This window comes from Punica granatum, chromosome 8, assembly GCF_007655135.1.
Source record: "Punica granatum isolate Tunisia-2019 chromosome 8, ASM765513v2, whole genome shotgun sequence".
NCBI classification, from domain to species: Eukaryota; Viridiplantae; Streptophyta; class Magnoliopsida; order Myrtales; family Lythraceae; genus Punica; species Punica granatum.
The window spans coordinates 20,811,461-20,838,030 of NC_045134.1; the positions used below are offsets into that span (position 1 = coordinate 20,811,461).

The 26,570-nt window shown below is 39.3% G+C and overlaps 3 protein-coding genes across 4 annotated transcripts; 1 reads left to right on the top strand and 2 right to left on the bottom strand.

Annotated features, from left to right (window-relative positions):
- Positions 1-1,867: 1,867 nt before the first annotated feature.
- On the top strand, positions 1,868-6,756 carry LOC116187927. Of its 2 annotated transcripts, none has more exons than XM_031516962.1 (9): positions 1,868-2,003; positions 2,219-2,284; positions 2,934-3,099; positions 3,252-4,024; positions 4,075-4,266; positions 4,389-4,505; positions 5,031-5,210; positions 5,303-5,349; positions 6,194-6,756. In XM_031516962.1, the coding sequence occupies exons 2-9, from the start codon at positions 2,237-2,239 to the stop codon at positions 6,504-6,506; spliced, it is 1,836 nt and encodes a 611-aa protein (XP_031372822.1). In that variant the 5' UTR covers positions 1,868-2,003; positions 2,219-2,236; the 3' UTR covers positions 6,507-6,756. The 2 variants fall into 2 exon arrangements, with proteins under 2 accessions (XP_031372822.1, XP_031372823.1); XM_031516963.1 differs by having other exon boundaries at positions 4,093-4,266.
- Positions 6,757-7,063: 307 nt separating this feature from the next.
- On the bottom strand, positions 7,064-10,972 carry LOC116187929 (probable glutathione peroxidase 5). Its single transcript, XM_031516964.1, has 6 exons — positions 10,665-10,972; positions 10,487-10,563; positions 10,290-10,351; positions 9,511-9,629; positions 7,813-7,980; positions 7,064-7,487 (listed from the first exon to the last, which is right to left on the bottom strand). The coding sequence occupies exons 1-6, from the start codon at positions 10,716-10,718 to the stop codon at positions 7,464-7,466; spliced, it is 504 nt and encodes a 167-aa protein (XP_031372824.1). The 5' UTR covers positions 10,719-10,972; the 3' UTR covers positions 7,064-7,463.
- A 2,606-nt stretch (positions 10,973-13,578) lies between these two features.
- LOC116187926 (protein HUA2-LIKE 3-like) lies at positions 13,579-25,911 on the bottom strand. The gene is made up of 11 exons (XM_031516961.1): positions 25,439-25,911; positions 24,590-24,666; positions 19,216-21,519; positions 18,390-18,849; positions 17,276-17,384; positions 17,048-17,160; positions 16,753-16,940; positions 15,716-16,169; positions 14,734-15,166; positions 14,446-14,604; positions 13,579-14,096 (listed from the first exon to the last, which is right to left on the bottom strand). Exons 1-11 carry the CDS (start codon positions 25,559-25,561, stop codon positions 14,071-14,073), a joined length of 4,446 nt encoding a protein of 1,481 aa, XP_031372821.1. The 5' UTR covers positions 25,562-25,911; the 3' UTR covers positions 13,579-14,070.
- Between the last annotated feature and the right edge of the window lie 659 nt (positions 25,912-26,570).

Here is a 26,570-nt window from a genome sequence, read left to right on the forward strand (position 1 = left end):
TACATGATGCATCCAAGAAACAATAGTAAAATAATCTCACTTACCTGAAATTTTATAATTCAGAATGTAGTAAAATAAATCAACGTCATGACGATATATATCAAGTCCATAACTCAATAATATTGTTTCATGATGTGGGTTCAAAGACCATGGAAAGAAAAATCTAATATACGTACACATATATACTGTTTAGTTCGAGTTTTTTCGATTTTCTTTTTCTAATCTTAAAAACAAAACCAAACCAAATTCTAATATACGTACATATATGTTTTTCTTTTCGGATTTTTTTGAATTGATTTCGATTTGGTTTTTCAATTGCTTAATTTTAAAGTTATCTGAATATTTTTTAGGAGCCCTATCAAATATGAGATACGCCGACTTGTTAGCTTATGTGCTAAGTCAATTGCCGGAATCACCCTAGGAAGTCATACATATATATATACATATATATTGACACAATTAAAGTTAGTAAGAGAATATTTTTCTTCCGAGAATGCAAAATTACGTTAAAATTCGGAACAATAAAAATAAAATAATTACTGATACCATTTCAAATTTTTAACCATCATGGATATTGCACAACTTTCCTTATTACTGTTTTGCTTTCGGTAAAGAAAATAAAAGGATATATTTCAATTGCAATTAGATATTAATATTAACGTCATGCAAAAAAAAAAAAAATGCACCCTCTAGACCAGTTCTGTTCATGACACGCTCCCTTTGATCGTACAAGCTGCATTTTAGCGCCTATGAACGTTATAGAAAGACAATTACATCAACTCGGGTCCGAGACGTCCATTATAAATCTAACCGATTGATGATCGACGCACATGTAGTAGTGTTTCCATCAGGTAAGTACATGCTAGTCCTCTTTATAATCGATGTTCTAATACCTTTATTCGTGTATTAATCGATCGCTAGCTCGGCCGAGTCAATGTCCTGGGGAAAAAAAATAGAAAAACAAAAAGAAGAACACGGTGGGCCCTTAGGGTTAGACCGCCAAGCACTTCCTTAGCGGGGGAAGTTTCCTAACGAAAATCAGAATTTTTCTATTTCTTTTAATTGTTTATTTATGTGGCTGAAAAGATCGACTCAAATAATTGAATAATTAAATCAACATGAATTAAATTTGATTCAAGCAATTTGATATTTATTTCCAAATAAATTTTCATGTTCAAAACTTATATATGGAGAAAATTCATGATTGAAAGAATTTTACTGATGGGGTCGACTCATTTCAAGCTTGATTAGTTCAGTCCGTTAGACGTCCAAATAATAGGTTAGAGTCCAGAAAAATAATTAAATTAAATAAAAAAATGAAAAAGTAAAATATAAAAGGCTGAAAATAATAAAAATAAGGGTTAATTGTCTAAAAAGAATAAATTTTTCACATCTTATCAAAGAAACTATCAAACTAATATTAAAATTGGCATGACGTTTTTTTTTTATCAGTGAGGCTTCAACCGCGATCATCGCCCCTCAATCAATGTTGCCTTTGACACATATGTTGCCGCCGACTCCAATTGTAGGATGGTGGCCATCGGAGACTCCCACCTCCTACTGCTCTTCCTTCCATTTTCGAATTTGCTTTTTATTTTTTATTTTTTTGTCAAATTCGCACATTAAAGGCCTTATCGGAGGCTATCACCGCCTGTATAGAGTCATTGACAACTACTCCGATCAGGGAGGTGGTGGCTAACAATTTTTATTTAAATTAACAAAAAAGTTGGCGCATGGTTTGTATTTTTTTTATCAATGAGAAAAATTCATGTTAGAATTGATAAAAGTGAAACATTTGTATTTTTTTAGATAATTAACTCTATAAATAAATATAACATATAACAAATAAACAAATAAGTAAATAAAGTGCTCTCATAGAATAAATACGACTTCTCTGAGTTCTCCCCGTCTCTGTCTCTCTGTCTCTCTCTCTCTCTCTCTCTCTCTCTCTCTCTCTCTCTGTGCGTCCCTCTGCGTTTCTTCCTCGTCTCGGCCACTGAAAGGTCAGGTTTTTGATGTCTGCCGGCGAGGCGACTCCATCTTTGTTCTCCGGTCACTTTGATTTTTGCAATTGACTTTTGTTTATCATGAAAGTGGATGATGAGGGAGCTGTGATTCTTTGCTCTTTCGAGTGTTTGATTGATCATTTCGCTGACTTGTCGAATTCTGTGTTCAATTTCGGTGATTTAATCGGACTCCTGCTTGTTCACTGGCACAGATTCGCAGAATTTCAGGAATGGCGTTCGGCTCGGTCTACCGGTGCTTGCAGGAATTGTTTCCACAGGTATTGAGGTTTTCGCCATCGCTTTTGAGTGATATCACTGCTTTATAGTCTTAAGGGCAGTTACGATCATCATAATCCTTGTAGAAAAGCATGTGGTTGTGAGTTTGTTTGATGCTTGGGTTTTTGCACTGCAATGGCTAAAGGTAAAGCTTTTTGATTAAGTGGAAGGAATCGGATGTGTGTTATGGAGCTTGATCAACTCTGTTCCGTGCCAAAATAGTCAAAAAGATTAATCTGGTCCGTATTTGATGCAATCCTTTTGAGACCCTTTGAGTTTCCATTATAGAACTGTTATTTTTCAATTCCGTTTTCCCCTTCTTCCCTGAATAAAGCTGTAATCCCAAGTGAGAATCAAAGAGTCTTCGTCATGTATTATCTTCTTAGAGCTAATTATAGAAGGATTTTTTTTTTCCAGATGCATTATGCAATGGAGAGGCTATGCTTGTTGTCCTTATTACTGACACTTCATCTCGATCAACATCTAATATTCCTGTGTCATAAAATGTCGAAATGTTATATTTTTGTAGCCTATGAGTTATTTTATTACCGCCTTCAAACAGCCATTTCCGTCTTTAATGATCCCGTGGTCTCTTTTACTTTTTTATGAAGAATTATCTAACCATTAATATTTTATTTTGACTTTTTACAGCTGGACGCTCGTATATTGAAGGCTGTCGCAATTGAAAACTCTAAGGATGTACATAAAGCTGTTGAAGTTGTCCTTATGGAGATTCTTCCTTCTATGACTGAAGAAGCAAAACCTCCTTCTTCACCTCAGGGAAGTTTGGGTACACCCAGTCATTTAGACGAAGAAGGTAAAGCCTTGTCTATTCGTTGCGACCTTATTCAGACAAATGCCACATTTTTCTTTTGCCACTGTTTTTGCTTATAGTTTTGCTTTCCAATATAATATTAACATTATAGCAAATGGAGAACCCTATTTCTGATCATTTCCCTGTTTTTGTAGTTCAAGAGGAGGACGAAGGCTTATTATTGAGGCGTCATCGAACTGTTGAGAAAGCAAGTGCCAGTAAATTAAAATTTTCTGTGAGTGCTGATGGTTCTGCTAGCAGTTCTACAGCCAGTGACCCAGCACATCCAGCGCTTGTTAATGAGGCTGCTTTCTGGGATGCTAAGGATTCAATTGATCAATCACAGGAAGCTTCTGATCATGAAGTGATAGCTGCAACCAAAACAGCTGAAGAAATAAGAGCCGCCCCTATGGATCAAATTTCCCATGCACAGCTAGTTGCTCTGCACCATTTTAACGTAGCTAAAGTTCCTGATGAGTTAAATGGGACTGCTGAAAGTGAAGAGCTGATTTTGCTGGGATTGATGAACAAGCCTCCCTCAAGTACCACGAAGACTTCATGTGTTGCGCCATCTGTCATACACGATGCAAGTGATACTGAAGCTGGTGAAGGTAGTGCTGATGGGGAAGGCACCAAAGGACCTCAGGCTCACTCTGCTGATGGCGATAACAAAGATGAAGTTTTATTTCCTGAAAGTTTAATTTGCCAATTGGAACCACTATCAGTTCAAAAGCATGCCCCAGAGGCTGATAGCACAAAGGACGTTTCTGCTGAATATCTCAATGATATTAATATGACGTTAGAAGCGAATTATGCCACAGCGGTTGGGCAGGACTCGGGCCATGAGGCAATGAAAATGACACGATCTGCCCAAATTGGCGAGGTTGATCTCCTGGACCAAATCATTGAGGATGCTAAGAATAACAAGGTAACTCCTTACTTGCTATATGAGCTCTCTAATTATTGTGAAGCACTTAGCTTTTTTGGTTGCTGCAGAAAACTCTCTTCTCAGCCATGGAATCAGTTATCAACACCATGAAGGAAGTCGAAGAACAGGAGAGAGCTGCTGAACAAGCTAGAGAAGAAGCTGCTCGAAGGAGCTCAGATATCAGCAGAAGGGTTGAAGAACTCAAGAGGATGATACAGAGTGCAAAAGAAGCAAATGATATGGTTGTCTCCATATTTACATTATAAGAACTTTACCTCAAAATCAATGCCAAAGTACTCTTAGGTTTTTCAAATTTTTTGGTGTTGTATGAGCATGAACATTTACTATCTTTGTTGATTTGCAGCATGCTGGGGAAATTTACGGAGAGAGGGCCATCTTAGCTACTGAAGTAAGAGAGCTTCAATCCCGCCTGCTGAGCTTGTCTGATGAGAGGGATAGGTCTCTCGCAATTCTTGATGAGGTACCTTGCCTGATCAAACCCGTGGGTCCACTGGGTTAGGCCAGATAAAAGCTTTTGGCTTGACAAAATTTCATGTTGGCCCATCTAGAGCCAACCAGCTCAACATGTGTATGATATCAAAAAGTTAAGAGATGCATCTTGAATTTATTTTCTTAATGAAGAAAAGAAAGAAAAATAAAAGGCAAATGATGATGGGCGTGGGCTTTAACTAATATTTCATCGAGCTGGCTTGGAGAAAAATATCAACCATCTGTCTGGTCAGCCTACTCCAGTAAAATCCTGTCCGCACCTGATCTTAGTTGTCCTTGCCCAGCATAATCAGGTCTGTAGAGCAGTTTAATCCTTAAGCTCAGTCTAACTAATGGTTCGAGCGGTCAAACGGACATACTTGTCCAACTTGTTGCATAATTGGGCGAGGTTAGGGGAGGGGGTTTTCGGTACTAGCATCAGCAGATATTTTAATCCAAATGTTATCAGCGCCCGCAACATTTCCTTTTCGTGATGGATTCTTGTTTCTCTTACCAGATGCGAAGGGTACTTGAAGTCCGACTCACTGCTGCAGAATGGGTGATTGAAGCTGCTGAACGTGAAGAGTGTGCAAAGGTAGAACCTGCCTATAGTGCTTTGAAGGAACAAGAAGCCCTTACGGAGAAGGTGGTTCATGAGTCGAAAGTGTTGCAAGAAGAGGCAGAAGAGAACTCTAAGGTAGCAGCTTCTGTCATAAAGTTGTAGCCTTTGAGGGGACCAGTAGAACTTTTTAGTAATTGACCATTTTACTTATCCTATGTTGTCTTCAGTTACGGGAATTCCTCATAAATCGTGGCCGCGTAGTGGATCAATTACAGTAAGTACTGTCTCTTTCACTCATGTTGTATATATTCACTACATTCATTAATTAAAGTGGCTTTAACATTGCTTTAATTCATCATCCTAGCGCGTATTTTTGTTCGTTCTTGTTGCTCTGTCCTCCTTACTTTTTCTATTGTCAGATATGCATGCAAGGGTTGATGTTTATAGTAGTATCCAATAACCTGAATCATTTTTTGGTTCTGTGCTAGAATTCGTTCTGTCTTTATGAATTTATAAGACTTTTGCTACTCCCTTTTGGTCAAACCTTTTATTTCTTCTGCCCCTCTTTATCATATATAGGCTCTTTTTTTTTTGGGTGGGGGTTGGGTGAGGGGGGGAAGGAAATGTGAGAAAGAGAGGGAAAGGGAGGGGAATGGACCAAGAATAGAGCATGTGCCCTAATCTGGTTCTTAGAAATTGGACCAATATTGCACAAGAACCGGTGCAATAAGAATCAACCAGTTAGTCGATACAAAAATGGCTTGAGCTGGCTGGTTCATTCAGTGAACTGATACTTGGCTGGACCCATGCACGGTGTACCCATTTCACAGGAATGACTTGTTGTCCAGTCCAAGATCTGCTAGCATGCTGATTACCTAGAAAAACAAATTTTTATTCAGTGGGATTCAAATTCTTTTAGTTTATGTTTGTCGGATGAATCAGCAATTTTATCTGCATGCATGAGCTCAGATTCTCATGGTTTAGTTCTTTGAAGTATTATAAGGCATTAGTTTTCTTAGCTGGTTTAGGCTCTATTATAAGATTGCATATAACATAACCTCAGCTTTATAGTTGATTTATTTGGTTATTCATTTGATATTCTTTTGAATCTTACGCAGAGGCGAGATTGCAGTTATATGTCAGGACGTGAAGCTGCTGAAGGAGAGATTCGACTCGGGTGTTGCTCTCAGCAAGTCTATTTCCTATGGGCAGACAAGTTGCATCTTAGCATCTTCGAGCTTGTCCATCAATAGCAGTGCATCCTCAGATCGAATTCCTGATGATAGAGAGACCTGCAAAGCTCCAAATAATGGTAGCCTGGAATCGTCAATTGATGGTTCATCTCCACGAAAGGAATCAGAAGACAAGAACATTGCTGGGGCAGAGCAAAAGGAGCTGTCGGATGAAGGGTGGGAGCTCTGTGAGAATTGATGGAAGTTGATTGCAAGCAATGAAATGAAAGACGGGAATTTGTTAATAAGCGTTCACGGTTCGGTTTGGTAGAGTACGAATTGGCATTTTGTACAGAGAATGGATCGAGAATAATTGACTGAGTCTTGCGTTATGTTTCCTTTTGCAGGTGGTTGCTTGTATTTATCTGATACTATATTGATAGTAATGTTCTTATGGAAAGTTCTTTGACTATCTATATACATATAGGCTGCATGTTTATTTTTTGCTATATAGTGTTATGCAGTAGTTGAGCCGAATGCGATATAAAATACTTTAGTGTCTTGGCTAACAAAGATATTGTTTTGATCAGACTGTTGTTTCTTTTAACATCGGATGACAGCATAACAAAGATGATGTTTTGACCAGACTGTTGTTTCTTTTAACATCGAATGAATCTTATGTAACTGTTGTGAGCTTTTTAGTTGGTGAATCCAAAGATCGGAAATTGCTATATGGAATACATACAAGTTTGCAGTGCTGCCATAGATCATTTTCAATCGCTTTTACGTGCAGCAATTACACTACACCAAACTCAGTAAACAGTACAAGCCTTTGAGGTACAATAAAGTAATAGAATGAGTAATCATTTGTTGTACACACAAAAACTCGACCTTTTCTGTTTCCTACTGATGATTTTATGAACAAGAACATTATTTCTGACAAAATCCTAAGTCCATTCTGCAGTGTTCAATTGAAAACAGAATCATACAAAGGCCTTTCTACTCATCATCCCAAGATTGACAAGACGAGATATACATATAATACAGACACCACAGAGTACGAAAGCTCCGCGACAAGCCAGTATATCCCCACGCCAAACCAAAACAAGGCAAGAGTTTGACCAAACTAGCAGCAATTACAACTCTCTTGCACACTTTTTTTTAACACATCTTTTACTCAAGCTCTGTTCTGGCAAAATCATGTGCTTCATCCCTCTCACAATGCCTTCTTTATGTCCGCCTGGGTCAAGTCCATCGAGGGTAATATGGAGCAAACATAATGAGTAAGATGACGAAAACTAGATGGCAATCAACTCAACTTTGCAATAAGCATACAAAATGGTCTACAAATGAGGGAAATTGTAAAACACCTATAGACCAAAACATTGCTGACTGACTTGTCAACGTTTACACTCATACATGCATAATATGGATGGACACAGTTATGTGGGTCATGTCTTAATTGTCATGGACTCAAGGGATCAACGATGGTGAACACGCCACCTATATGAACAATTATACTCTGATTCTAGGCAAGCATCTCTGCAGAGAGGGAGAGAGTATACCTCAATAGCTAATGGGCTGGTAGTTGGACCATAGCGCTTGATGACTTGCCCTTCCTTGTTGACCAGGAACTTAGTGAAGTTCCATTTTATTCTAGAACCAAGAAATCCACTTGCATTTGATTTAAGGAACTTATACACTGGAGTTGCATCAGGTCCATTCACTCGCACCTAGAAATTGCAATTACATTGAGAAAACAGCAGTGAAGAGAAATGCATGAAGAGATAAAAGGTTCCATTAATCTTTCATTATGGCAATAGATTTATCAGGAGAACAACACGAAATCAGAATCTCGAAAAACTTGCTTATTTTTTTTCTCATAAGTTCATTTCTATCTCTGGAATTCAGAAGTTCGAGCACATTCAATCAATAATACCAATGCCACACAATCCGGCTAGGTTACGTATTTGCCAGATCATCACTCAGAATATTGGGCCCTGATATTACTTTGCAAGGCAAATATGCAACTGGCTACCCAACATTAAGCTCATGATTTGCTAGTAACAGGAGAAGGACAGGCAAGGAGTTTCCCTATTCAATCACATTTAACTTTATTTTTCTAGTCCAGCACCATGGTAAATTCTGGGACTCACGACAGACTTTTTTTAAATTATGCTGCAATCTATATGGATCAGCTTCCATTAGAATTGACCTCTAATTTCACTAAATTTGTTTCTGGATCTTGATTGAACTTTTCCAACCTCAAACTTAAACAAGAGATCCAAGTATGAAGACATATAAAACAGTACTTGGCAGTATCTTTTCCACAAGCATCATCGAAAACTTCAAGCAAGCCCCTAAATATAATGTAATCAGCAGTTAACACAATCCTTTTTTCCAGGTTAAAGCATTAAGGACGAGAATCTCAAACACCAATCATGCCATAAAAAAGGTTCTTAATTCTTAGTAAAGAAGCAACCTATTGACAGTGGCCTATATCTACCAGAACCTCGTTAATCCTAGAATAGTATCTGTTATACTCTTCAGGAGTCGACATCCACAAACACAAGAAAGCGTATTTTAGGGCTAATACATCTGCCATGAATTGTACAGTAACAAAAACACGTCTAACTTTAGCTTCTCAGAACATGAAAATGCTCTCAGAGAAAATCAACTAAACCCAGAAACCAGTCTCTTGGCATCATTAAAGTAACCATTAAACGTTACCAATGGCATCCTCCGTTTCTCATAGTAAATACAAGAAAAGGAAGCGCTCTTGTGGCATGAAATTGTCATTATTGTGGGAGAGGGCGCATAATTGAGAGATTTCTTCTTATGAACAAAAACCAATCAGGAATAACACTCATCGCAAAATAAAAGTCAAGAAACACAAAGCAATAAATCAGGAAGAACCCTGTTAAGTTCTCATTAGGTTGGTAGAAGGGCTACCTGCAGCATTCTTCTGAAAAAGCATTTGCCAATCCAAATTTAAGTATCTTTACTTATAGATGGAATCCGAGATTCTCCTATATAGTAAGCTAAATGTTCTACTGAAAATTGCATAAATTTAAAGAGGACCTGCAACTCAACTTGAGCCTTCCCAACACCCAGAGAAGAAAAGGTACAGAGAAAAACAAGGGAATGAAGAAAATAGAGAACCAGCATAATTCTTTCAATAGTAATAGATTCTTATGTTTACCCAAGAAGAAGCACCAACATTATTCAAGTGAAAACAGCTGCTGAAATATTTGGACTGCTACCTTCTTGAATATTGGGTATTCGGCCTTGTATCTTGTACAAGCGAATTCCTGTGCCTCCTCACTTGTTCCAGGCTCTTGCCTCAGGAATTGGTTGCAAGGAAATGCTAAAATCTCAAGACCTGAGCCACCAAAGATCACCTAGATCTCTCAAGATACTTACACAAGGCTTTGAAGGAAAAGATTTAATAGAGGCATCCAAGATGGTGAAGCGCAAATTTTTCAAAAATAAGTTTAATTAATTGACATATTGGCTGTCAGAAAGGCAAGACAATCTTTCATTAAGTCCTGCCAAACTCATCATAAATATGCACACAATTAATTGGCAGGAGAGAGTCTAATATTTCATTATCACTTAATCGCAACCTGATAAGTATAGCTCAACTATAGTTGCATACATAGTAATTAAACATGTCGTGGCCAATTGCAACTCAATCATAATCCAATAAGTAGCAGCAATCATCAAAAGTAAATTTTCTAGCAGGGAACAGTTCAAGATTTCGGACTTGATAATATACAGCTTTGAGACTATGACATCTACGATTTGATTAGCATGGCCATTGAGCAAGAACAGGACAGAAATAAGCCTGTGAGACCTGTAGACTAGGAACAAAACTGAAACATGAAGAGGCAAGCCTAGTCTAAACTCTAAAACAAAGTAGCAGAATTTCCACCAGTGAATCTTCCTTTTTCCTGGTTTTCGTCTGAGGAATACTGCCAGGAAACTAGCACAAACAAAACTAATTCTGGAAGAAAAAGAAATAGAAACAAGAAGAACCAACCTTTCTCTTTGTATTTGTTGTAGAGTTGGGTGAGCTGGGTGTAGTTGGAGTCAGTAAAGCCACTGTTTCATCAGCAAAAAGAAAGCCCGAATTACAGTGAATTTCCTTCCGGTGTTAGCAATCCAAAATTCCCAGCACAGAAAAAGGAGACAAAGAAGAACATGGAGAGAGAGAGAGAGAGAGAGAGAGAGAGGCACCATTTGGAAGCGACATTGACCACGAGAAGAACTTTGCCTCTGTAAGTGCTGAGCTGCACGTCCTTGCCCCTGATATCCTGCAAGGCGGGTTTTCACGTCGCTTCGTGAGAGAATACAGGAGGAAAATGGGGAGCTGGGTCTGCTGCAAAATTGGATCTTGAAGCTCATATCAATTTACCTTGACAGTGAACTCGTGGATTGATTTCTCGGGGACTGATTCTGAGGCGCCCATTTCTCACCCTTTGCTCGGTTATCAAATCTTCCCCACTCCCTTCGTCAGAAGACAAAGAAGAAGAAGAAGAAGAAGAAGAAGAAGAAGAAGAAGAAGAAAGGGCTCTCCTCTGCTCTGCTCTGCGTCGGATTCGAGGATGGGACTGTTGTTTTGTGTTGGCTGTCTGTTCTGCTGTCTGTCCGTTTTAGTCCTCCCGTGAAGAAGGGAATGCCATTCCCAGCAGGCGAATAAGATTTAATGCGCTACCGACCTCGGAACCTACCCGCCTCACCCACATCAAAATACATACCGTCATCATTAATGTAAATAAAAACATCCTCATGTAGACATCTATAAATTCTTTATATGTAAATTCATAATGAGTATTCAACCTGAAATTTCTTAATTATGAGACGAATAACCATTACATTGCACGTTCTTTGATATAAATTCGTTTTAATTTCATCTAAGATTTAACTGTAATACAAAAAAAAAAAAAAGAAGACGACGTGCGCTGCTCCGTCTGCAATCTATATCCAACTTAAATACAAACTGCTCGGTATGACATGTGAAAGTGCCAATAAAGTTCAAGCAAACTAACAGATACGCATTAATAATACGAGCAACGTGATATAATGTTAGTTGATTATAAGAATTTGATTGGCTCTTCCATACCGTATCATCGTGAAATAAAATCATATGAATGGCTTTTATTTGGTGATCTACGGAGCCGCCGTGTGGTATGGGAAAAGTGCCATAGCCATATACATCTTATCGGCATTTGACCCCTTCTATTCTCAATTTACTCCTCACATTGTTTTTTTGCCTCTTTTATACCATCTGAGAAACTCAATAAGTACCCACTATTCTAGACTCAAGCTGGATTAACCCAATAAAAGGCACAACTCGGAATTTTCTACATTCTTGAGACTCAAACCAAAACTTTATTAGGAAAAAAAAAAGTCCAACTATCAACAATTCACGTTAATCACCCTCGCGATTTTTTATATACAAAAAATTAGTGTTATATCCCTTTCCAAAATTTATAGATTAGAGAAATCTGTGGGCCCGCGTCACCAAATTCCTTGATCATGTCAACGTGATTGATACAATGTGTATCCAAGAGACAAGCTATGAAGTTTGAAAAAGTGTCGTCCACTAAATGTAGTCGCTTCCAGAAGTTTTCGTGTCCGCTTCCAGAAGTTTTCGTGTCTGGAAGTAATGAAGTCATGGGACAAAATATTAGTAAAAAAAAAAAGAAAAAAAAAAAAGAGAAGAAGATCTAGGTTTGATTTTCGCCGGTTAGAGAAGACGCACATTCTTCATGAGTTCTATTGGTTCATCATAGTAACCATGGGAAACATTGTCAACACGGTCTACACGAACTAATTCTACGCTTCAAGAGGGAGATGGGCGAGCAATTGGGATTACGCAAGCTTTCGATCAGGTTCATGTGATTCATTCGAATCTTCGGAAGCACAAATCGACGAATCGCGCCATGCCCCAAAAGGATATTGATCATGTGACGCTGTATGGGTGCGTCTTAAGATAATATAAAGAGCGGGAGCCGTATAGGCCTTACCTTATCGGTGAAGGAAGTTGGAGGCGTGCGGAGAATGACTATAAAGCTCCCTATTCTCGTCGTACAAGAGAAGTTTCCCCGGTCTCTCGTTACGAGACTACGAAGAATCAAACCACGGGCGGAAAGCACAATCCTTGTAGGAAGGAAAAAGATGCTTCATCTCCAAATACGCTCGTCGGTGTATATATATACGAACGAGCTACGAAACTCGTATTTAGTCCTATAAGGAGGAGGATGAATCCGTATAGGATGTGGTTGTCACGAATACGAATATTTAGGAACGAACAGCTCAGATAGAGTTGTACTGTTATTCATTATTTGGAAAGAGAACAGTTGACAACTCAACAGTCAACAAACCCATTACCAACGGGGAAGACAGAACATTCACGACCATCGTAGAGGTATCAAAGTGCAAAAAAAATCGTAGAGGTCTCAAAGTGCAAACCCCAGTCCTCCTGACCCGTTTGGAGTCTAAAACTAACGTACGCCTTAATCGCTATCGAAGCAACTGTCGGGATGGAAAGTACAGGAGAATTCAATCGATGCAATTAGTATGCCAACCTAACCTATGGCAAGCCCTCGGATGACCAGTTGCATCATGTCAGGATGTCCCAGTGAAGGTCAGGCCACCTCAGCCTCGACCTGCCCCAGCGTAACCTTTGTTGACGCTCTCACAGGGCCGACCATGATCAGTTGGGGAGACCGTGTCTCGACATACTAGCCCTCTGTACTGCTCAAAGAAGGGTTGCTGAAAGTTCCCAGGCGACCGGTGGCAGGTGGTGATGAGCAATAGCCACGGATGGTTTCCGATAGTTTGGGAAGTTCTAACAGATATACAAGGACATGCAATTGCAATGAAAGACAATCTGCACATGTAACCAGAATGCGATAACCTATCTGGAACACATCCTTTCCCCGGAATCAGGTGCAGCCAAGCTCGGCGACCTGGATTTCATACTGGAATGTTATCCGAGACGAAACAAGGATTCTCTTGCATCAAACACCCCTAATAGTCCTCCAAGACTCGTAGTATCATTACTTTCATAGAAACTCCAAGTCCATCCTTACAATGGAGGGAACACCTCACCAAAAGAATATTTCGATAAGATGCTTAGTCGAAATTACAGCAAACTTTCCTAGCTGACACACCGAAAATATCAGTCGATTTTTAAGTTTCCGTAAACAAGAGACCCTTAGTTCCACACTTCCCACAAGGACAAATCATCCAATTCGCGATCGAAGAGGGAGAGGCCACGAGAAACAAGGGGAGAGTTCTTTTACGAACAAGGATAGGGGAAGTGAGATGAGAATAATTTATGATCTTCGAAATTAATCTGATTGAGTACAAGAGAAGATAGATTACATCATCTAAAAAGGGAGTTTAATTACAGCTCTCTCTCTCGTCGAATCTCTAGGGGCACTAGAGTCTTTTTCCCACTCCTGGCTTTTTTGAGCAGAGGAGGAAACTCCATATATGTTATATATACAAATCTAGCAGCCCAACTCAAAGGCAAAGCAAACAGCCCAGCTCGATGAAGACAGTTTTCCCTTCCCTTTCCATGGAATTCTCTTACTTGTGGTGTAACTATAGCAAATCATAATGGCCCTAAGAATCTCTGCGGCGACTATCCCAAACAAAAGCCTTGCAGGACCCACCCAGACTATAAAAACGGGGCCATTCCTGACTGAGCTGGCAGGGCATGTTGTCGTTACGACTAGGGAAACTTCCAAAAGGCTAATGACTCCACAACACAAAATATCAATATATTTTCTGGAGCAGACCATCACTGCTCATCTTGGCCGCCAGTATCCAGGACCTGAAAACCAAAGTAAGGAGAGAGTATTACTGAAAGGGCCTCATTAATTTTGGCAACAGCAAACTCTGCCTATATTGTCGACATCAATATTGGCATGCAACAAATATTAAGAGCCTAACCTTTATAAAATTCGGTAAAAAAAAAAGTTTCAACAAAAACGTCACAAATATACTTCCAAACAATGCATTGAAAACATAGTTATCTTCCCCTGACAAGGCTTCTTCTGCTATACATAGCATCCTAGGAAGGATGGGGAGTGCGCGGTGGTTTGGGAAAATTAATGACTAGCTGTCCATCAAGAAAAAAGTCTATCCAACACAGAAAGAATATTGTTCGTCAGAATTTGTACCTTCATAATGGGGCCTGTAAGGCATATGATTTCTGTGACCCATTGGTCGGGGAGGATATGATGACCAGCCATGGTTCGGGAACCTCTCCGGTTCGCAAGGCGGACCTCCGTAGGGACCCGGTGCACAAGAAGATTTACCCTTCTCAGGATATCGTGGCCCTGAAGCAACAAAGAAAAAAACAAAGCAGCAATCAGCAGCCAAGCCCCGGAAGAAGGAAAATGGGGGGAACCTTCCACATAGCTGGTCTAAGCAAGAATTTGAACAGCCCAAAAAAGATAAGGCCTCACCAGAATAGGGAGATGAAAACCTCCAATTATCTCGGACTTCATATGGGGGCGGTTTCATTCTCTCATGATTATTGTGGTGATAGTTTCCATTTCCTCTGTTATGTTGGTGGTGGATTCGGCCAGAATAAGGTGGTGGGCCATCCCTCCGAGGTCTACCACGCTGATCTGATTGGCCATATGAGAAGTGATTTGATGGAGGAGCATAGGGTGGTCTCATTTGGTACCCCCTACCATTGTTAAACCTAGACCCATCCTCATGCTCCCCATTCTCCATTGATCTCCTGTTGTATGCGTGATTAGGAGGGTCGGGCATAGGCATTTGCTGCGGAGGATCTCTGCTTTCCGAATTGTGATAGTGAGACCCACTAAAATTTCTCTGATCAGCTCTAGGAGGAACAGGCGGATGGGGTGGACCCATGTTTCCTTGAACATTCTGCAAATGCCCTCAGATATTAATATCATGCATGTTCTTTCTCACCTTTTATCAGTAAGTAGATGAGTGTGATTCAAACTACGTGCTATACACAAAAAAGAGAGAGAGAGAGTGAAGATAAATTGCTATTTTTGGCCTTAAAGCCAGCCGTTACCAACGAACAAGGAAAGACCCTACAGCCTAAATGAAAGACAACATAGGAATATATAACCAAGTAAAGATAGGACTCAATCGGGGAAGAATCAACCCCAGTAGCTCCCATAAAATCTCTTTCTACCTGATCATTCCAGTACTAACTTCATGTTTCTCTTAGTGATGCATCATTCAAATCTTTTCAACTCTATATAGCGATAATGCTTCTCTCTTAAGGATATTTAAGAAAAATACCAGTGGATGCAGAAGTAGAATGACATGAGAACCAAACAGAATAACATACAAACTTCTGTCTTGGAAAGCATTCCCTCTCCATTCCATGGCAACCAGTCAAACCATCAAAGTTTTTCCACAAAAAGAAAAGGCCAGGGAAAGTAATGAGCAATCATGGATCACCTGTACACTAGCATGGGAAGTCTGGTGAAGCCCATTCACATGACAATCTGATACACCAGATGCGATGGGATGAGGTGGATTTAAAGGCGGAGGGGGTGGCGGAGGTGGTGGTGGAAGAGGCGATATTGGCTGTGGAGAGGGTGGCAAAACAGGGAGAGCAGGGGCAGCATGGGGCGGTGGTGGAAAACGTTGCTCGATATTTTGTGAGTTTTCTGTTGAGACCATTTCACCTTCAGAAGGAGCAACATCCTCCATCTCGAGCTCACCATCAACATCTTGCAAAATGTGTCTGTGCTTCCCCATAGTAGAAGTTGTTTCCTGCTGAGGAGATCCAGGAGTAGTATGCTCAGGAGTAACAGCCTCAAAACTCCCATCAGAATCAGAGTCGCTTCCTTCATCACCATCTTTGAGCATTCGAGGCATACAAAAACCAGGAAGCTGGAAGCTCGAATTGCTGACAGATTATGCAGAGACTTCATGAGGATATTGCACACTAAAGAGTTACATAAAAATTACAAATTTTCTGCATAAATATCAGATTCTGGGGGGATGGAATAACTGTGAAAGTAACAATTTAGTTCAGTTGGATTTAATTTAACCATTATCTCGATATACCTAAAAAGGTAGTGTTCAGTAAAGGCCGTTAAATCCTACCATTATTTAGCTTCTGAATCAGCTTCTCATACGGATAGACACAAAAAAAAAAAGAAAAAAAAGAAAAAGAAAAAAGAAAGAAATACTGAAACTGAAATTTGGTGACAAGCAAATGCAATTTCCTTAGAATTCCAGTGATTATTAGAAATCTGGTCATACTCAAATGCAATTTGACTCCATCCAATCTAATCCAATAAAATATCCATCCGCATACAACAAAAGGTCGAAATTAGATGCACTACAATTTTTTTTAATCAACTCGATTCAATTCCCATACATCACAAATATCCTATCATTCATAATTGAATTCAACTAAATTGTAAAAATTCATATCTTGCAAGAAATTGATTCAATAAGGACAAGGAATGGGGAGAAGATCAAACCTGCCATATTCATCAACAAGCATACCCTCCATCTCTCTAACAGGGTCATCAAATGCTCTTTCGTTTCTAGAAGAGCGCCGAGCATAGGGATTAACAGAAGATGGACCACTGAACACATCAAGATCTCGCATATGATGTCGTAGGATGGAATCAGGAAGAAATCTTCTTTCTAACCACAGCCTCAAAACCTATAAAACAGATAGTTCGGAATCAGACCGATAACAATGATGAATATAAAGAAAATAAATTAAACAAATAATACAACTAAAGATGGAAGAACTATTATTCCACATGCCTTCAGACATTGCCGCCGATTTTCATGAGCAGAGCTGCCAGTTGGAGCAGCAGCTGACAGTAATCGTGGAAGCGCTCCTTGTATAAGAGATGGATATCCACCACCAGCATCACCTGTATATTCAGTCCCAAATCAATCATTAGTATATCTCGTGTTAATCTCCTCTTTTCTTCTGGCTGACACAAAGGAACACCTGCTACAGTACCAGGACTAGGGAAAAGGTTCAACCTTTTAAACCTCGAGAGCACTGCATGATGGAATCGACGAGAAAGAATATGTCCACCCTCCTGTATAAGCTTGACTCATTCTCTAAACTACGAGCAAGAACTTCAAATGCCTATCAGAAAGAGGCCATGGTTACACAATAGTTGCAGCAAACGCCAGCTGGCTACAGCCAATAGCATTGTTGTCTCAGAGTATAAATTAGGATTCCAAGGCATTTTTCTTTTTGAAAAGCACAAGTGCAAAAGTTATCCATTAAAAGATTGTACAAAGTAAAGCTTAGACTCGTACTTTATGACATAATCTAGTTTAGTATGTTTAAAAGCCTTTAAATTGAGCTTCATAACATACATACATACATATATATACATATATATACACACACAGATTAATAAGAAAAATGATCAATCACAACTCACTGAAAACAATTTATATAAGTGGAAAGTTGATCGTCTTGGACAAAACGCACTCAACCAAGGGTGTTAAGAGTCTACCCTCTTCTCTTAAAATCTCTTCGCCCCTCCTAACTTATTTTATGGCTTTATGAATGCACAAATGTATCCAAGCTAACTAAATACATGAATCCCTACGGCTACGAACATGCAACAACTATCATACTTTTCTCTGCATTACTTCAGTGCTCCAAAAATTAAGCTCGGATATACTAACCCAACATATTTGCCAGAAAACAAAGCCTTAAATATAGATAGTCAAAAAGTACTATTCTTACTACACAATATCAGGTGGCCAAAAACTTCCTTGAAAAAAAAATTCGGATGCATTTAAACATCCCAATGATCTTATTTCCCATAAAACCACGTGTATAGCAAAAAGTAACAAATGCAGAACCCGAATAGGTTCTTAGAACAAAATGGAACCCTAAACAAACAATAACAATGGCAAACAAGCAACAGGTATGGAATGCACTTCAAGAAAGGTTTATCCAACCATTTTGGCAAAGATCAAAGATCATAGTTCATCCAAGTAAAACCAGATATACCAACATATTTACTATAGCCTAAAAGATCAAACATGCATATCTACCTCAAAGAAAAGTAAAGCCTGTGAAGCAAGTTGTGACAGAAACTAGCAAAAGTAAAATAATTCAGTCAGTCCACACCTTTGAAGCAAAACCATGTTTTGCACAGTCGAGAGCAATGCGTGTCGCTCGACCGATACTCTCTTTCGTTCTAGTTAAGGTTCCGAGCACAGCCTCAAAGGAAGACAGAGCAGCATGTGCTTCAGAGTAATTGCTGTGCTTGCCAACGGAGGTTGGTGGTGTGACAGACAATTCAACTTTTCCATCAGAATCAGCTGCATCATGTGCAGAATTACTCAACTGTGAAGTCTCAATAGGACTACAGCTTCCATTATCTTGTCTAGAGTTTTTAGACCTGTCTTCATCTGAATTGCATGTATGGCATATTGCAGTATTGTGCTGAGATGCCCCCGGACTAGAATGTATTCCATCAGTTCTAGAAGAAATAGGGATATCACCGTCGTCCAAGTGACCATTGGAACAAGAAACATCTTTACTGTTCCTCAAGATCTGATCATGTCTGGTTTCATTTCCATGGCACCTGCAAAATAACTCACAGTACTAAAAATACTCAAAACTTATTCAATATTATTTTTCCCCAAAATATGAAAGAAAATGCAAATGAAAAAAAAAAGATTTGCAATATAAAGCAAGTAGAAGCAAAACAATAAGAAAACAGCAAACTAGATTTCCTAGCATTTTCCATTTGGCATACTAATCCTGAAAATCCAAATGGAAGTTTCTTTTACTGGGCCAGAGAAATATCTCTAAAGAATTGGAAGGGGAAAAAAATTAGAGAGAGAGAGAGAGAGAGAGAGAGAAGCTTCTATTTCGACAGAAAAATGAGGGCGACTAGACTCTGGCTACATAATCATGCAAAAATTGAGGAAAGGGACGTAGAATATACATGGTATTATCTTGGTTGCTGTCTTGACATTGAAGCCTCAAATGTTCATTGCCACCATTCTCTGAATTGCATTCTGAACTTTTCTGTTGTGCATCAATTCCATGTCCAGGAGAAACTGCAGCGATTTTCTCAATCTCTGTTGCAGCGCATGGACTTCTGGCAGTCTTTTCTGAAGGACCAGGGTGTTTTTCTACACTTTCCTCTTTAGAATTTAACTCAACATTCACAGCATGTGTTTCACCCACGGTACACGAAGGGTCATGCAAAACTTGATTGAACCTTAAAGCAGGCTCAGTCACTTCAATCTCAGGGGACAACTGCTTTGTAGTTTGTGTTTCCATCAGAGAATCACCAACAGGATCGTCAGAGGTGGAAATGCAGACATTTCTTGCATCTTCTTCATCTCTAACACTTGCTATCTCTTCCGCCTGCATTGGGCTCTCAGGTCTTTCAGTTGGATGCTGGCAGATGTCCATTTCCTCAACCATGTTACTTTCACTCAAACTTTTCTGGTTTAAATGGGAAGGCGACAAGGAAGTCATAACATGAGAAACATGATTGGAAATAGAATCTGGGATATTGTGCCTCGCAGCATTCCCTATCTCACAAGCTATAGCAATGTGTGGAGAACTCTGACTAGAAATACAACTGCTAGTAGTTGGCTGCACAATCAATAAGACCCCACTGGATGATGGACATTCTTGGGCAGCATTTGCAGACATAGCTTCAAGAGCACGATGAAGACGTTTAGATGGAGGTAAAGCAGCCTCACCATCTGCTGAAGAGACATATGGCTGGTTCTTGTTAAGTTTCCAGAGAGGTCTTTGGTCTGAGCATTCAGTGCAATCTTCTGAAATGGAAACACCATCTGAAGTTTCTTTCTTCATGCATGGACTGACAGGATCATGATTTACAGATGAGCTGCTCAGTGACACATGCACAGAGCCTTTCTTTGTAATCTCTTCTTCTGCATGATTTACAGATGGGCTGTTCAGTGAAGCGTGCACAGAGCTTTTTTTTGTAGTCTCTTCCTCTGCATAAGAAATGTTATTTTCATTACATCCCAATGCATTCATTTTGACTTCCTTCAAGACTTTTTCTTCACAAGAGCTATTGTGATTCAATGCCGATGAATTCTCTGGGACATCCTTCAAGACTTTTTCTTCAGAACTTGTAATGCTATTGTTCTCGTCCTCTTGGGATAAGAGTTTTCCCATTCTCACCCTTGCTCTTTTCAGTAAAGGCAAATGCTCATCCCCATCATCTTTGGGGCAACTTTCAATTGCACGAACAAGAGTACTCTCAGAATCTTGACCAGCAGAGTTCACAGTATCTGTAGCTGCCCCATTATCTGCATTAGTAGTAGGCTCAGCAGCATCGCGAAGCACATGCTTTCTGTTCGGTTTTCTTTTTTTCTTAAGAACAGCATTTATCTGAAGATCAAGCCCTTTCCTCAACTCAGCCTCCGCCTCGACACAATCAATAACAGTTTCATACTGTTCATGTTTACAACTAGAATCTGCAGCACTACCATCATTCAAACTGATGCTGTCACTCTCCATAGACACAATTTCTGAGCCATTGTCCTCAATACTGCCATTTTGAACAAAAGCTGGGGAATCCCTGTCATCCCCTTTAGAGATATCAGGAGTTTTCTTGGTCCGTCTACTTTTTCGGGAAGAACCATCTTGGGCTGAATTAGATGAAACAACTGCTGCACCCTTTTCACTATCTTTACAAGGCACAGTTAGGTTTTCGAATCCGGAAGATTCTTGCTTTGATGAGCTTCTAGATCTTCTAACCGATGACGCCCTTCTCCTAGTCATGGAGCTTTCAAACTGTGAGCCACCAGATTTCTTCCTCAATGAGTACGTACATATAACTGGCCGGTCTTTAGTTTGTTCCTCAAGAACCGGTTCCTTCACCTCTGGCTTAACATGTGAATCTCCAACCTGTGTGGCAACTATAGCCTCCTTACCAGGAAGATTATTCTCATTGCTATCAGTTTTTATTTTTAAATTCGAAAATTTTGACTGTGCATCAGATGCTTCAGCAGGAGCTTCTGATATGTCCTTCAACTGCAAGTTGGGAAATGATTCCACTGAGTTCCCACCATTTGCTGCAGTAACTTCAGTGCCAGAGTTCAAATCATCAACTTGTTCCTGCTTTTTTAACTTCTCATAGCTATCAATGATCTCTTGAACAGCACGCACAAAATCAGCTCCCTTGCCCTGACGCTTAACCAAGAGAGTTTGTTTCTTCTCCTCTGTAAATGCCTCCACATCAGCAGGATTGCAAAATGCTCTGTAAAACAGGAGAACCATGTAGTTAGTAATTAGCAACTAGGGAGCTCCTATTCAATTTCAGTTGCAACCTTATAACTTTTATTTTCCTTTTTTCCCTTCCAGATGTGCAATATGCCAGCACATACAAAGCCTGCTAAAGTGGATAACTAAGTAACCCAAATTCATGGCCCAGGAAATCAAAACATTAAGCAACTACCAACTTAAAACAGCTAAATCTCGTGGAGATTATGCTCTCCCAAATTTTAAGTCTGAGAACTATGATCTTCACAGTTTGACAGCTCCAGTCTAAAGATTTGCACAAAATACAGTAAAACCTATAATTATATACCGCCGCATATATTGAAAGTCTGATCATAGTAACCCTCAAAATGACAAACTAGAAGGTTCTAAAACTATCCACGTGACATATATAAGATCTTCAATGATTTCCCCTGCCTCCTCAATATCGGTCAAAAGGAAAAATAAAATAAAATAATTGAGCTCCATCTTCCCTAAGTTCAAAAATTGCTTCAGAACCTAAAGAATGGAATGGACAAATATAATATAGAACAGCTGTGGATTAGTCAGTTAAAAGTGTTGAAAGCAATGCAACAGCAATTCATCAACTAAAATTGAAGAAAGAACAACTACATCTACTGAAGGAAGAATCCTCAGATTGCACAAATAGTCTCCACTGTTTGCAACTTTTTCAGATGATTCCTATGAAGACAGACTAAGTATAGTACAATTTGGAAAACCTCCAGTCACTATTCATAATCTTTTCCTCCAACAATTCAGTCGGTTCAGTAAGCTCTAAAATTTCCCATGCTCAGCCAGCGTAGCACTAAATTTACATTTTCTAACATAAGTTTTGGCTTAGGAGTAGAACAAGTCAGTAAATGGTGAAATGAGAACCTTAATTATGTAACCATCTAATATAAATATAAATAGGCAGCAGTAGCTCTCATCTTTGAAAAAAAACAGCAGAGGGACAGAAAAAATCATCTAAAATTCATCCTCTCCAATATACCCTGACCTTTCTTGCATTGTATAAATTGTATAATTCTAAACCCTAAAGTACAGTCAAATCTAAAATCCTCTCCACAGAGCTTCTTACCTACGTGTGCAGGATTCCCTTACTATAATGTCACAACTTAATTGGTCCAGTTATGGTCAGCAGTCTGACCTAGCTAAATAAAGAGATTCTTAAATAAATTGCATCAAACTTCGAGAGTTTGATATCTGACCTGGCTACCACATCTAATAATTGACAATAGCCTAATAGTTTCACCAAAAGGTCCCTATATATCCTCCACTAAGCAGGTTCTTAGAAAGGGAATTGGCATGATATGGAAAAATCGAAAGCTTCAAGTAAGAAATCCAGCACTTATCATAATGGCTAATCTTCTTTCTGTGGAACCTTCCTACAAAAATCACCCTAAAATTTTACAGAGCTGCATATTGCAATATAAGAGACATTTTAAGTAGTAATATACATGAAAAAAACTTAAGGGAGAAGAACATCAATAGCTGTTTCTGTGAGAACTTTTGCATAAACTCCCAACACCACTTTTATGAACCTTACCTTATATAAGGAAAGAGAGGTGCCTAATATAAGTCTAAACTATACATATCCTTCATCACGACATCCTTAGGTATCTAAGTCCTGAACTTCAGGATTCAAAAGATTTAAAACTGGTTAATCATTCCTAAAAAGTTATATATAATTGCTGCTTGTCCTACTAATCTCCAGAGACTGCTCCCATCTAATTCTCTTAATACCCTAACCAAGCTTCCAGGATACGTTTACATCAATAACACCTTGTACTACATTGGGAAAAGGACCATACGAACCCCCGTGCTTTAAGTTAGGTGTACTACCTTGGGAAAAGGACCATATGAAACCCCATGCTCTAAGTTAAGAGCGAATGGATGAAGAAACTAGGGAGCTTGTATGGAATCTTACAACAACTAGAACTTGTTTCAGCTCCGCTTATCCAATGGGAAGACAATCAACTATCAATACAAGAAATCAACATTAGAACATCCAGAAAACTGCTTCCTAGGCTAGCAACCTGAAAAAATTGCAGATTTGGGAAATAATATTCCTTAATACCTCCTAAATAGCAGCCCTCTTGTATTAAGTCACCAGAGTTATATAGTTCTAGCTTAAGATAAAAGTCAGCTGGCTATACAGTGCTTAAGAGGCAAGAAAAGGCCCCATTAATTACCCAATAAAAAACCTAGTAATCCTCCACGATAAAATTAACCAGCCCTATAGTACCATACTTTAAATATCATCCGCCAAATTCTTACCAGAAAGACAGAACCATATGGTGCTCCAGAGGATTGGCTATAGGCCAAAGGGTACAAAGGATCAACTTCATTTCTCTCTGAAGTATCCTTATACAAGAGTCAACTATAACTGGAAACCTCAGCAGAAATAGGATATCGGTGAGTTTAAAATTAAAACATGCATGGGGAACAGAAAGTGATTCAAATCTTTGTTGCTAGTACCATATGGCATTAATTTCCACACCTCCACTGCAAAATTACAAAACCTAAATGAACAGATCAGTAGACACACATTTTCCTGCTGATGCTCAACAATAGACAGACACATATATAGGAGAAGAATGCGTAGATGCAAATAACAGCAAGACAAATGCCACGAAAGGTCCTACTGACAACAAACAAAAGAAAGAAACAGATAAAAGAAGAATGCCCAAATGCAAATAACATCAAGATACAAGCCAAATAAAGGTCTGTGCATGAAGTAAGGTCAAAGAAACAAGAAAAACAGCATCACATTATATAAACATCAATTTGTCAGCGGCTGTAAACTAAACTATCCCACTAGGATGGTGATAACTGTTAACATACCAAGATAAAGTAAAAATCATTTCATTATTAAGATTTATAAGGCCCTCAGTTAAGCCTCGGAGAAATATTTGTTCTTTGCTAATCATTGGAATAGGAAAGAGAACTGGATAAAAAAACAATTTTCTAAGAAGAAATAGTCATTCAAACAACAAAAATATAAGTATGTTGCTACTTAAAGTAACTACAGATATTTACAGAGAGCTCACATTTGTTGGGTTCCAAAAAAGTAGACAAGTACTTTCTTCCAGTCAGCTGAATAGCCCCATTTTTCTGGCGCACTTACCTATGCCACAAGCAAAAAAATAATTAGCAGCAGGAACCAGCGAAAACACTGCAATTGAGAGACTAAAAGTGCAGATCAAGCTCTGAAACAGCTTCATTTAGAAGAGATAAATTACACTATAATGTGTCAATACACAAAGAACGGGGGTCATACAACAAAAAGTAGCTGAACAAGTATAAAATAGCGCAAGAGGTCACCATCTTTGAACAAGCATTTGGACAAATAACATGATACTTCTAATTGAAAAAACACACGCACAAAAACATCAGGGATCACTATAAAGTTTTTCCGAAGTTTCACTAAGGATGTATGCAGAATGTCTGGTCTATCACATAAGATCCTATGCTTGCCGGAAAAGGCTGATTTGGGAAAAGCTCAAGCATAACATCACAACAAGCACAAAAGAACCGAGTTGACGCACAGATTTATAGAACATTCAGATTAGATATTATGGCAATAGTAAAAATTCCAAAAAATCCACCCAAGAACTTCAGAGCCTGATCTTTAAAGTGGTAAAAGTACGCAAAAAAAGCAACTGACACAACCTCTGCTGCCTTGAAGTGGGCAAAAATCGGATTTTTCAAACTATCATGCATGCAGAAGAGTGGCCCCAATCACAAAAATAGAAACCAAAAGAAGGTCCTCAAGTATTCGATTGGCCTCAGCATAGAACAATCAACAGCGTATCAATCAGGAAGCAATTGGACCCACAATTCACACCGGCAAATGCACAGACTCATGAAAAGAGACTATAAACAGTCGAGTAACATACCGTGGCAGGCCAAGCAGGGAAGCCTTTGACCTTGGCGAGCACTAGATCGCCGACCTTCCACTGCCGGCGGGCGGCAGCAGCGGCGGCAGCCTTGCTCGCACCCTTCCTGCGACTGGGCGCCATCGTAGAAACACAAACTACCGCACCAATCAAATAAGGGCTTCAACAGCCGCAAATTCAGAGGCAAACGATAGCGAGGCTGATACGCCCAAGCCGCTCATGAAAAGAGGTGCAGGGTTGTCAAGCCACGGCCAGGCGGCGCCGTTTGCTGGCATTGAATGCCGCCTGAGATCGCATAGACTGTACGTGCCCGTCCGTCAGAGGGAGATTGAAGGGGCGGAGAGAGACGGAGGGACTGGGAGGCAGTCACTGTGTCTGCCGAAACCCTAATTGAAGGGCAGAGAGAGGTGGAGGGAGAGAGATAGAGAGAGGGCGGAAGACAGAGAGGGAGACTTCAGGGTTGTTTTAGTGGAAGAACAGATATGAGTCAGGTAAGGGTGAGGGCGGCGCTAGCGTGCGCTGGAATGCGCAGGATAAGCTGTGGGGAAGTGCTCTAACGTGCGCCCCCAGTTCGCAGTCGGCGAACGGTCGGGCGGTCATGGGAGCGGATGGATGGAGGGTCGGAACTCGGGAAGTTAAGAGCAGCGAGAACAGAACACGTGACCTTTGTAACTCTTTAGGGGACGTTCGGGCCGAATATTACACTGATGTGTCTTTTTTATCTTCTAAACTAGATCTTTAAATCCGTGCAGAAAATTTCATACTATGAAATTACATATGGAAATAATAATTGATATAAACTGATAGTATATACGAATTTGCAAAAAGTTTATTTTTATTCTATAAATTTTAGACGGTACTATATTGAATATATATTCAACTCATAAGCAAATAATTTATGTAATAAATTGATATACATTATTTATGTTATTAGTAGAATTTCTATAAAAAAAAATAATTTTAAATATCCATCAGCTTCAAAATCTTTAGTTTTATTTATTAAAAAAAGTATAATCATAGAATTTTCAAAATTTTATAATTTTAGTATTTGCTTTTACTTTATTCTTTTTCGCTTTACACGAATGAGTTTCATAAATTTGAATAATTTTTAGATAAAATGGACCAAACACTT

Excerpts from the sequence above, each read along its gene's own strand:
- LOC116187927 (XM_031516962.1), top strand. The coding sequence starts at position 2,237 with ATGGCGTTCGGCTCGGTCTACCGGTGCTTGCAGGAATTGTTTCCACAG. Across the intron at positions 4,025-4,074 it reads AGGATGCTAAGAATAACAAG|CTTTTTTGGTTGCTGCAGAA; the intron begins GTAACTCCTTAC and ends TGAAGCACTTAG. Across the intron at positions 4,506-5,030 it reads CTCTCGCAATTCTTGATGAG|ATGCGAAGGGTACTTGAAGT; the intron begins GTACCTTGCCTG and ends TTCTCTTACCAG.
- LOC116187929 (XM_031516964.1), bottom strand. The coding sequence starts at position 10,718 with ATGGGCGCCTCAGAATCAGTCCCCGAGAAATCAATCCACGAGTTCACT. Across the intron at positions 7,981-9,510 it reads AATACCCAATATTCAAGAAG|GTGCGAGTGAATGGACCTGA; the intron begins GTAGCAGTCCAA and ends TGCAATTTCTAG. Across the intron at positions 7,488-7,812 it reads CCAGCCCATTAGCTATTGAG|GCGGACATAAAGAAGGCATT; the intron begins GTATACTCTCTC and ends GACTTGACCCAG.
- LOC116187926 (XM_031516961.1), bottom strand. The coding sequence starts at position 25,561 with ATGGCGCCCAGTCGCAGGAAGGGTGCGAGCAAGGCTGCCGCCGCTGCT. Across the intron at positions 17,385-18,389 it reads AACATGGTTTTGCTTCAAAG|GCATTTGAAGTTCTTGCTCG; the intron begins GTGTGGACTGAC and ends TCTTTCTGATAG. Across the intron at positions 14,605-14,733 it reads GTTTTCATCTCCCTATTCTG|GGCCACGATATCCTGAGAAG; the intron begins GTGAGGCCTTAT and ends TTGTTGCTTCAG.